Consider the following 12,378-nt stretch of genomic DNA (forward strand, 5'->3'; position numbering starts at 1 on the left):
ACAGAAAAAGTGAATTTTTGAAATCTTGCTTTCTTTTCCTGTTTGATGAATTCTGTTGTTTCAAAGAAAGATTTGCAGTTTGGTTAGTTTTGATTTAGTTTCTAGACTCACGACTGGCTTCAGCAGGTCATCTGCTTAGGAAAAAATACATCTGTGATCTATGGATGAGGCATTGGCTAAGAGAATTTACAGTGCATCACATGCAGTGAAGCAGATGGACTCTATGGATGAGTTAACAGTGACTTATAACATTATCTTAAATAATGGAGGGGTTTTTTTCCTAAATGACTTAAACACCCATATGCTTTGGGATTTATCTAGCTTCACTAGCTAGTCTTGCAGAGCACGGGGCATTTAATAAGATCTACAGAGCAGCAGCTCCCTCTTGCATGTTTAACTCATGCTACATTTTATAAAAAAAAGTGAACTAGAAAATAGACACCCCCCAACCCTCTCAAAGACCAACTCCCTGCTGTACTGTAGGAAGAGTCCCATCCTGTCCTGTACCTTCTATCTCTTTTTTTGCACTCTTATTACTTGAAAAACTTGAGCAGCTTCCAGTTTAGTCATTTCCCCTTATCAGGAAATTCAGATGAAATTACATTCCTACCGGAGGCTTTTAAAACTATATAGAGACCTGCTTGCCTTTACAAGAGATATATGCTACTGACATTTTTGGTTTCTCATCAAAGTGGTGGTCATCTGCTCATTGCAAGCATTCACAAGCCCTTCTGATTTTCCCTGCAGATGTACCTCTGTCATCTTGTCATTTTGTCATCTGGTCATTTTGTTCCCCAGTTACCAACCTGCTAAAGGGGAGAAAAGGGCAGGCTCCCACTCTGCAAATTTTATTGAGTAACTACTTGACCAGCCTCCCACTACCAGGAAGGGGACCCATCAAGAACTGTACCTAAAGCTAATTTTCTAAACGAAGTGGTAGCTGGCTGCTTTTAACTATGCTCCAGAAGAGTTCTCTGGATCAAGATCTGTACTCATAAGGTAAGCAAGCTACTAACATTCATCACCTGTGCCTAGAGTCTCCTGCAGCTACCAGCACCTGTCTGTGCTCACTGTTGACCTCTGCACAAAAATACCTGCTAAGGAGAGAAAAAAAATGGGCTAAACAAAGTGGGTTGGAAGGAGCAAACTGAGCACTTGTCCCAACAGTCTATGATGGGGTAAAGGAGAGGGATGGAGGCATCATTCTTGGCCAGGATGTAGAGGAGGCACAGAGCTCTCCTGGGTGGCCATGAACACATCCCTCTTTGCATGAGGTATCCTCTGTTCTGATGTTCAAACCTCAGCTGTCAATAACACTACATAGCAAGAGTAAGGAAAAATACACCATGAAAATGGGTTTGTAAAATACAGATGGGTTATGACACCTGTTCAGGTTCTCTGAAGTAGTCCACTCCTCTCTCCCATCACCTCCTATTCCTCCCATATCCCTCAGCTTCATCCCACTGCTGAACAAGCCAGTGTCCTCTCCTGGGGCATTCCAAGGCCCTGTTAGCATCGTGGTTTCTCTCGGGACCCCCAGGCAGCCTTTGCTACCTGCAGCTGAAAGTCCTGGGGAGGTGACCAGGTGGCACAACTCGCCATTTATAAGGTATTCAAAATTATTTGGCTCAATGAATGCACCTCAGTAAATGGTTCCCTTTTAGAATCATGAATGACTATGCAGGTCACATTCACTAGAAATTAGTAGTAGTAGTAATAATAATAATAATACAAAAGATCATACGAGGATTGCCAGCATTTTCCCCGGCTCATAAGGGTCACAAACAATGTCTGTCTGTGCGCCAAGCAGCCTTGGTGCAGAGTTGCTGGAGCAGAAATCGCTGCCTGAGTGCCTCCAAATCCAGCCTCAGAGCAACCTCCAGTGGCAGTGAGCTGTTCCCGCAGACAGGGCACCGATGGCACTACCAGGAATCCCAGAATGCCTCTGCCACTGGAGAGAATGCTGGCCCTCGTGGACACGCAGGAATAATGCACGACCACCACCACTGCCATCAGGGCACCAGGATAAAAATGAATGAATGAATGAATAAAAAAAAAAAAAACAAACCTATCTGTATGTCCTTATGACTCATCAAACAGCCGAGATGCTCTACTGACACAACCCCAAACTCGTCATCCACTTATGACCCAATTAAAAGTAGAAAGAGGGGCAGTTATTAGTTTAAAATTTTGTGTAAACTTTCTGCTGGTGACTGGACAAGTCACACATTGTTGCAATTCAAGAATTAGTGAGCTACCCCAACATATGCAAAACTAAGCACAAATTCCAGGATCTTTGCTACGTGAAAATGGAATTAACTAAGAACATATTTAGCATTGCTATATATAAAGTGCTTTGTTGTGTGAAAGTCTGAACCATGGTCTACCAACACCAATGAAAGATCTGAGGACCTTGGGTCTGCCCCTCTACAGAAAGCCTTTTCTGTTCATCTTTTACCACAACAGGCACACCACATGCTCTTGTGAATAGAGGGCAACAGCTTACAGTGGCAATCCACAGTGTATTTTGCCATCTCAGCTATGCCTTTTTTATTGTCTCATCTCAACTCATCTCATCATCTCATATGGGAACACAGCCATGGGGAACACAGCTTGGCTCAGCCAAACCCAACCAAGCAGAAGCCTCCACTGTGCAATCCAGGTTCACGAAATAGAAATTAGTTAGAATAAGTAAAAATCAACACCACCAAAGGTAATCAACATTTTATTTATAAACATACATTTACTATAAAAGCTGTTGAGTTTTAGACAAGTTTTCCTAATTTCCAGAGGCATTTTAGAATAAATAAAATAAAGGGAAGATTAGCATAATTGGTATTCAACATTAGCCCCAGCTAGGAGAGCAATCCTTGTCCCTGAATGGACATGCAGGTAAGGATGGTTCCCTTCTGGTTCACCAACCTTTACAACATTCACTGAAAACTACAGATGTACTGCATCAATAACACTACATAGCAAGAGTAAGGAAAAAATACACCATGAAAATGGGTTTGTAAAATACAGATGGGTTATGACACCTGTTCAGGTTCTCTGAAGTAGTAAGAGGCTAAATAAATTCCAAAACGTCTAAAACCCATTACATATATTGTACTTGCTCAGTAATAGTAAATCATTTTTTTTGCAACAAATACATTTACATTGCAGTTCAAATGTAGGAAAGCATTTTTTCCTGTGCCCAAAGTTCCTGATTAGAAATGTATCATCTTAATGCGTTTAAACTGGAAAAAAAGTGAAAAAAAAAAAATCTTAGCCTGAATGAATTTGCCATGTAAGATTGACTCCAGAGGGAATATAAAATCAAACATAAGAAGTTGGCAAGTATGATTTAAAAACCTGTTGAAAATGATTCTGTGCTGGTGAATAGATGTTCATTAGGGGAAAAAATCGTCATCGTTGAGCGCTGCTTCATTTCGCTTTACGCACAATCAACTTTGCTACAACATGCACGTACAAAACTATCTGATAGACACTGCGATCAGTTTCTAAGCAGCTCCAGAGACCCAGTGATGTATCTGCAGTGCAATGCAATATCCCTCCCCCCTCGTTCATGCACTTTATCCCAACCATGCTCCTAAGCCCTTTGGGCGCTTACCCCTACATGAATGAGAAGCGGACCTGACCTCTGAGACAACCAACCCTTTGATACACTTGGGGACTGATTTGCACAACTAACTCTATCATGAGGGTGAAGCAGTGCTAGAGACTCATACTGAATAGATGCACAAGCATGCACAGTCTCATTTAAAAATTAGGTTCAGACATGATGTATTTACATATCCTTAATGCAGCGCATGGAGTTACTCGGATGTACCACGTCAGTTACGAAATCTGCGTCTTGGATTTCCACGTTACACATTCTTTGTGGGAAAATGTTATAACAACCACAGGCAAAGAGTGTGTTATCCTGGTTACCAGAACCCTTTAACAGTAAATCATGCAGGTGGTTGATCAAAATATAGGATATCACTTTTAGTTCCAAAACATTTGTCTGATTTATTTTTTTTTATACTTAAAAATATTCCCCAGGTGAAGTCCATGAAGGACTTCAGCTTTTTGGATTTATTGCATCCATAAGTCATTGCTGACTGTGTGCAATAGCTTTGCATTTTCTAAGGCACAATATTAAGGAAGTAACATGTAACTTTCCAGCAGATAGTCACAATGTCCTCCAATGACATGTGTGTGTTTGATGACACGCAGTTTTGCATGGTTATGCAACTCACATGCAAGCAACTGTCTAGCATTTCAATAAATAACTGCTACCTAGAGAAAAACTCAGAATTATTGCTTCCCTAATAACCACTTCATTTTTTTTTACCAACGCATCAAAAGATGACAGATACACACATAGATAAAAAGAAATCTCGATTCATTTAGTTTTATATTGGTTTTAAGGCAGAAAAAGATTTTTTTTTCCCCTCCATTTGAAGATATTTCTAGTAATTGTTTACCAAAAAGTGTTAGGATATTTTACAGTTGCAACACATTCCCTAACTTTGTCTGTGTATTGTAGATATCTGCTGAACCTCTGTTTCAATGAGCTGCTGGATCACTTTAGTAAGGAGCACACGCTTAATCAAATAGCACAAAGGAAAACTGTCCCAAACACAGGCAAGGTAGTTTTTCTTCCTGTGGCTCCAGCCTCCTCCCTGCCCATCTTCCACACTTCTGTGTTTTGCTGACTGTTTTTGGGTGGATGGAGGAACACAGGCTCAAGGCTGTTTAATTCCCTGGGAGGTACCCAAACCACACGTGTTTCTCTGCATGAGAGATTTCAACCAAGTGTTAATGTTTGCGAGTGAATGAGCAGAAGTCCAACCCACTCAAATCGATTGGCAAGTTACATGCCAAAGAGAAAAGCTTCACCACAGCATCAAACTGCAGCTTGGAGACTCACAACTCTACTGGGTCTGCCTGCTCGGCTGCCTCTCCCCCACATCACCTTTCACTGGGTTTAATAACAATACAGGCTGCTGAACTGAGAATGATTGCTCCTGATGGGAACTTTTCCATTGTTAATGGTATGCAGTCTTTAGGTTAAATGAAGAAATCTTTATTTCAGAGAATATTAAGCTATAGTCGTGAACATTACTTGAGGTACACAAACAAAAAATCCTATGACTAAAGGTGCAATAATTTATTTGTTTAACTTCTACCCTCCATTGAAGGTAATATAAACACAAAATGCTTCAGAATTACAGGATGTATTATCAAACTAGTCTCTGTATAAAAAAAGTTATAGCTTCAGTTATAACAGAGAAGTCGTGCTGTGATGTTTAGTTTTTCAAATGCACTGATTAGACACTATCTCAAAATTACTTCTCAGCTCAAGTTGGCATATTCTATAAAGGTTCTGTAAACTCAAACTTTTTAATTGCTAGAAATATTAAAACAAAACAGCTTTATTGCATGTTTATTCTCTTATTACTTTCAAAAGAACAAGGTAACAGACTGGGTATCATAAGCATACCTGAAAGGTGTTTTTTATAGTACTTAGGCTTTGCCTTCCCAAACATGGTCATACATATTGCAAGTTTCTTAAGGAAGCAAAAACCAACATATTGCATTTCAAAGGAGCAGGTGCAGCTTTTTTTGTGAGTTTTTAAAAACGAGATGAGAGCCATCATGTCCATGGATTCAAGCTTTCACAAGTGATTGTCTGGAGGCAGCCGATACATATGAGAAGAGAGTTCCTTCTTGAAAGTTATTAGGACTGAAAGTCATGTCACAATGTAGTTGGCTGTCCAGCAGCTAGGTAAAACAAAACCAAAACAAATAACTGGTTACAAATTCTAACAAATACAGACTTTTTTTTACATGATCTCTACAATTCATAAAAATGCATCTGGAGCTATATATACATTTGTGCCCTGTTTTGCCTTTCTCCTACAAAACTGGGGCAGTAACTACTACAAAGAAGATTCAGCATAATTCCATGCTTTTCCTTGCCATGTGTCAAATGCATTCTGCATGAAGTTTTATTTTTATTCCCAAAGTATTTGTGTGTATATTTATTTCAGGCTTTGCAGTGGCAGAATAGTAAAGCAAAAGACTCCTTGTGTTTTTTAGCCATATAGGGAATCTCATGAATTTACTTCTAGACTTTGACTTTGACACTCATCAACTTGTGTTTGACATTGAATAGAGAATTTCTTTCCTTGTGAGGTTTCGTTGTACAGAAACAACTTACTGATTAAAAACCCATCCACTGTTATCTGAAGACCAGAAATATTTTGGACCCTGGACCACTACATAATCTTTAATACTTTTCTAGTCATCTTTTCTTATGATTTATTTTGAAACAGAATCATCTGGGTTTTTTTTTTTTTTTTTAGATAAGCTTCTGAGAGCCAAAATATTTCATGGAGATGTCCATAAGTGTCTCAAAACAATACTGACTACCCCTAGGTAAGTCAGAGACCATCACTTTTGCCCACTGCTGCACAGGTTTCAGATGCAGCCATGGGGGCAGGAAGGCACAAACCATGCAATCAAACAACTGATTTGACATTTTGCAGCATTATTCCCAGAACTGAAAGGCAAAACACTGATATAGCACCAGTTTATTCTTAATTTCAGGTGTGCAATGCAGCAAATTTTAGTCAGAAATTAGCAACTAGCAATATTTGCAGTTCTATCAAAACCAGTCCTTTTGAATTGTCAACAACAGTTGCTGTAGGTTAAATTCAGCTAACTGGATTTTGGGATTTTGGAGGACCAGTGGTTCAGAGTAGGAAGAAGCAATTTGTAGTAAAAATTTTAAAACCCTTGTCATTATTATTCTTCAGGAGCCATACATTTTCTCAAAACCTATTTCCTCTTTCATGGACTTGGTTACCATTCTGCTGGGTATGTACAAATGCAAAAAACATTGTTACATGAAATACTGCACACAGCTCTGTAATACATTTTCTAGTAACACTGCAGTAGAAATGATGATGGAGAGAGTGATTTCTATAGCATATAAGCTGACAATTTATCTGAGCCTTTATCTATCCTCAAGGGTCGTCAGTTTTTATTTAAGCAGAAAGGACTAAGAAGAGAAGGAAATTATAACTTCTGTACCTTCCTCTCTTTTTTATGTAAAGATGGATATGCAAATCTGAATTTTAAGGGTCAGGACCTCATCCACATGAGGAAGGTTTGTAGTATCAAGCACAAAGGGAAAAATCTATTTAGAAATACTTCAGGTTAAATAAATAATAAAAAGTTGGTAACATTTCTTAGCAGAATTTAAGAAAAAAAATCGCCAAAAAATCAGTTGTACAATAGCACCCTCTAGCTTTGCTGATGGAGAAGTATCTCCTTCCTGAAGCATCAGGACAAAAGTACCCATTTTTCTTCTGGCAAAGGCAGGAAGGTACCTTTCCTACTCCTGGATTTCTACAGCGATTGCTTTTGGGAGAGGACAAGGGAAATAGTAAGCTAAGGGAAAAGAGCTCTAAATGTCCACTTATCAGATGGAACTGCAGGCAGTGAATATACCAAATAAATGTTTAACAGAAGATGACAATTACTCCTATTGTTTTGCATCTTACTGTTTTCCACAAGGTGGAAACCAGCCTGAGCATTGACCATCACTGGTGACATTGGGGTGAAACTAAAATGCTCGAGTAATTTCGTATCAGTCACAGAAATCCAGGACTTGGAAAGACATTTAGGTGACCTGCTCTAAGGCAGCAAAATCACAGTTTTCTTTTTGACATGCATTTGTCTGGCTTGTTCTTTAAAATCTATGGCAAGCAAAGGTATTTAGCATATATCTGGGGATACCAGCACAAGGACTCACCATGAGTTACAGAATGTGCCTAATATTTTACAGGACTCTTTTGTCCACAAAAGAGAGGCCTAGAGATTTAAACAATGGGAACTTCTCCAAACACAGCCCAGGGTCCTGGATTGGGTAGAATTACCTACATTGTCTCATGTGATGTGGGAGATCCAAGCCTCCAAGTCATGCAATATGTGTGCACAGTATTGGAGTTTATGTTTATGTACAGAAACAGCCTTTAAGTCTAATACTGCTGAGCAGAGGTGGTCTGGGAAAAATTTAATGGGCTCGGAAATCTTTTCTGATACAAGAAAATAATTAAAATGGCATGAGAAGACTCCTGTTCCCATGGCAAAGTCATGCCCGAGTGTCAGAGCTGGACAAACCCACCGGTTAAAATCATGGCCAGGGTATTGTTGGAGTTCCCAGGACTCGGTACTTACTTCTGGATCGGATGTAACAATCGTTGCAGTTCAGAAGACCATTTCTAATCCTGACATCTGTGCCACTCGCTGCATCTCCCAGCTGTCCCTTGCAAACGCCACACTGTCAGTTGAAGAATAGGGAAAGTAAGAGAGACCATGCCCTACTATCTGCCACAACTCTTCCCAAGTTTTCACTTTAGTTTAAGTAGCTCTTGGAATGGTGAGAAAAGTACTCCCCTAGAACCCAGCCCATACTCCTGGGGAACACTGCAAATCAGGAAGAGGGTTTTTATAGAGTCAAAAGTGCTTAGGACTGGATTGCAGCAACCTCCACTAACACAGAAGTGAAGTTTAATTATTGTATGGGACATCTGACCTTGAGGTTGCATTCTAGAGGCAGGTCAGTTGTGATGGATAAAGCTTAAAGAGGTCAGAGATTTAGTCTGGGTAAATGTCTAAAATCAAAAAAAGTCTTCATGTATGTCTAATATCAATTGAGCAAGAGATAATGGAAATGGATACTTTCTGAGTTCTCTAGAAAACACTTCAGGTTATTTCCAAACTGAAACACTCAAGAACAGTCAAGAAATTTTTCTGGGAAAAGCCAGAATACACCATTCATTCCATAGTCAAAGCTTTCCAACCATGGGGCAGATCAAAGATGGCTTTTGGACTGGTCATGCATTTGGAAGGAAAAAAAGCCCACCTAAAAATTGCAAGGTAAATGATGTTACATTTAAAAAACAGTGAGCACAATTGAGGAAATTATTTGATGCTTCCCCCCCACCAGAAGTACAGAAGCTAAGTTTGCTTGCTTGATCACAGGTTTTAGTGTTTTAGTCCAATTAACATATCTGACTGCAAAATAACACATTAGTTGTGTTATTTCCACTTCTTTACAAACATACTTCAACAGACATAAAACCCATGTAAATCCCCTGGTCCTCTCATTTTCAGTTTCACATCTACTCTCCACTTGCAATGTGCACAACTTGAGATTTCTCTTTTTAAAGCAAGAGCCGTACCCTGAAGCACTGAATATGGAAATAAAGACCAAGTGTTTCAATAATCATGGCAGCTCCTTTTCCAAGAGGGAGACCACAGGTAGAACAAAGCTTCTTCCCACTGACAGACCTAGGAAACAAACACAGATGTAAGAACACAGCAACTGATGCTAAAATGAAGCCAAATAGGTTTGTCAAGAGGGACTGATTCTAATATACCCCAAATTAACAGTGATTTAATCAGGCTACAGTTAATATTTATTTAGAGTTGGTACATAACTCACTGAAAGACATACAGGTTGCTCAAGAGAATCAAATCTCTAGGAGATTAGCATGATTGTGGGCAAATTAAAAATCAGCAAAAACCAAAATGCATTTCTAGTTTGGAAATTAAAGGAAAAATTATTTTTAAATCAGCAAGTGCCAAAGTCTAGAACAGATCTTACTCTTGAGCATGTGACTATTCACAATGAAGACATTCTTTGGCTTAAGTGCTCTGAGTCCACACTTTGACTGAGGTCTATACTTTCCCATTAAAATTTTACTGACACTTCAATGAACAAATAGAGTTCCAGTTATTTCTGAACTGTGTTGTTTGAAAACATAACATACCACTGAAGCAGGAAAGAAATATGGGAGAGGGAGCTACATGTTTATCCCCTGGACTGTTATGGATTGCAACATTTAGCAGACTTAATAGTGCATCCACATAATACTAATGTGATTTTCACTCTGGCAGTTCAGCAGCAACTACAAGACGTGTTTGGTCTGCAAAATCCCTTATTGACCTTTAGTACCTGTTGGGTGACTGACTCAGAGCAGCAGGAGAGCAGGGAGATGACGGCCCAGATCGGAAGTTCTCATGATAACCTGCCCTAAAACACAGCAGAGAAGATGCATTACTACAGCTGAACAACAAATAAACCCCAGTTGTTTTTTTTTTTATGGAGAAATTCCAGTTAGTGAATTTCAGGATTTTTTGGTTCTGAGTCTTACTCTGCTGGCTGCTGCTCAGTCAGGTGAGTCACAAGGTCATCAGCCTTGTGAGACTCCTGCCCACCCCATCAATCCACCACAGCTCCCACCATGGTAAAGGAGGGTTAAACCAAGTCACAACACACCACACTACACTCTCTGTTGGCCCTTTACTGAGTAAAAAGGAAGCTACCAGCATCCAAATGTGGTTTATTTGGTCAATGATTAATTTGTATCCATGCTACTCTGAAAAAGTTTGGTGAGCAAACCCATGGTTTTTGTTACCAGAAATCATACAATTGACCCAAATTCTAACTGCTTAAAATGGTTTACAGATTAAATAACAACTTTCTCAAACACACACACAAGCAGTTTATAATGAGGAATGGGTAACCAAACCTCAATCTACATTAGTTTTGACTGGTTACAACCCTAATAGAGGTAACAGGTTCTGCAGAAGACTGCATTCATACATATGCTAATGAAAACAGATTTTCCTTTCTCGTTACATAGCTTATTTTTGTAAATATTAGACAAAAAGATTCTTTATTTACCAAAAGAACTGGTGTTACTGTTCAGTAAGGCTTACCCAAAAGCACAGGCAAAGCAGCAAAGAAAAAACACCTCACCAAAATTCACAGTAGAAAGAAAATGCTACTCTATATGTATCTTCTTTTAAAAGGTATAATCTTTAAAGGACTAGAAAATAGCAATTGATATGTGTTTGGATGATGGGGAATGAAGCTCGTGGATACCAGCTTCAAAGAGGCAGATATAACCTGACCTTCCCACCCTCATATTTAGCTACTTATTAGCTATAAATGTTTGTCTCAGGCACTCAAAACAAATTAAGCACACGAAAAGTTATGCAGATCTGTGCTAAGAGAGCTAGGGAGAAAGAAGAGGGAGGCATGCAGGGGCTGTGCTCCCTCCTGAAATTAGTAACCCTGGTGCCTGTAATGAGAACCAAAGTAGATAAATGTTAGCAGTCTCAGTGGGGAAAGCCAGATATGAAGGGCATCCTCACACTGCTGGACTAGTGAAACCCAACCAATAAAGCATGCTGGGCAGGAATACACGGGAGAACAGAGCAAGGAGGACTTCTCCATCTCTTCAATGACCTTTATGTTCTCACCTCCTTGGTTCTCCCGTGGAGCTGGGTGTCTGTCCCCCAGCCTGGCCCAGGAAAGGTCTCTGCCGACCGTCCTCTGCACACTGCGGAGATCGCTTCGGCAGCAGCTGCTGCCTCCAGGAGACATCTACAGCAACAGGGGGGGAAAACTCAGTGTTTGAGGCCAAGTGCTTTTGTCAACATTTATAGACCATCAGGGATTGTGGGCACACCACAAAGGAGGGAGATGTATTGTTCCTTAAAACAAACTTTTCAGAACCCCCCACAAAGTCAGAGACAGGCTTTGCTACACCAGAAGACTCCTATGGAACATTGTTCAAACCTTCACATACATGCAGCTGATCACCTGCTGCTGAATGTATTTCTGAAAGGGGAAAGGGCAATACACAATAGCCATACACAAACAACACTTGGGAAAATAATGTATTGTCATAATAAAGGAAGCGCCAGAGAGACAAACTTCTATGGTGCTGGAGGAACCAAACTTCCCAATAACAAGAGTTAAGGGAATGGTGGTACAGTCACTGCTCTCCATAAACCTACTGATTAATAGGAATTCCTTCATAATTTTCTTCTGTGCTTCAGATGGCTCAGTGACAATAACAGGCTCACAGCAAAAAGCAATGATCTGTGAGATGCCCAGGCAGCCAACCATCCCATCTTTGAGAAACAGTGTGGTACCTGGACCCTGCAAGGTGAATTTTGTGTCTCACAGGCTGGGGAGAAGCCTTACCCTGCTATGTGCCCACCATCTTGTTTAGAGAATGAAAACTTTGCTGGGCTTGTGAAAGGCCTGTTACTTATTTTGATATCAAGACAATAAACCCACACACCTAATAATTTAAGGGCTTAAGGAGGGAGCAAGGATAGGATGCTTTAAGAGGCAAGAAAGGAGCTGCCAGAACTCTTCCAGAGGACCAAATTGTTGAAAAGGACCTAGGAAAACCCTGAAGCAGGGTTATTAGCAGATGTAGTTTAAAACTGTCAAACCAGTAAAGTTTGCTCAATCACTACTACAAATCCCCAAGGGGGAATTGCTGGATAATATAT

At 39.9% G+C, this 12,378-nt stretch overlaps 1 protein-coding gene across 1 annotated transcript in view; it reads right to left on the reverse strand.

Moving 5' to 3' along the window:
* Positions 1-2,709: 2,709 nt before the first annotated feature.
* Positions 2,710-12,378, reverse strand: part of LIMCH1 (LIM and calponin homology domains 1) — a 175,416-nt gene continuing 165,747 nt past the window's right edge. The window contains exons 30-34 of the mRNA XM_066317063.1: positions 11,332-11,455; positions 10,019-10,096; positions 9,243-9,351; positions 8,236-8,338; positions 2,710-5,772 (exon numbers count right to left, since the gene is read on the reverse strand). Coding sequence (XP_066173160.1) covers positions 5,747-5,772; positions 8,236-8,338; positions 9,243-9,351; positions 10,019-10,096; positions 11,332-11,455 — 440 coding nt within the window. The 3' untranslated portion in view covers positions 2,710-5,746. The remainder of the gene's footprint in view (positions 5,773-8,235; positions 8,339-9,242; positions 9,352-10,018; positions 10,097-11,331; positions 11,456-12,378) is intronic.

The sequence above is a fragment of the Sylvia atricapilla genome, chromosome 4 (assembly GCF_009819655.1).
Source record: "Sylvia atricapilla isolate bSylAtr1 chromosome 4, bSylAtr1.pri, whole genome shotgun sequence".
NCBI lineage: Eukaryota > Metazoa > Chordata > Aves > Passeriformes > Sylviidae > Sylvia > Sylvia atricapilla.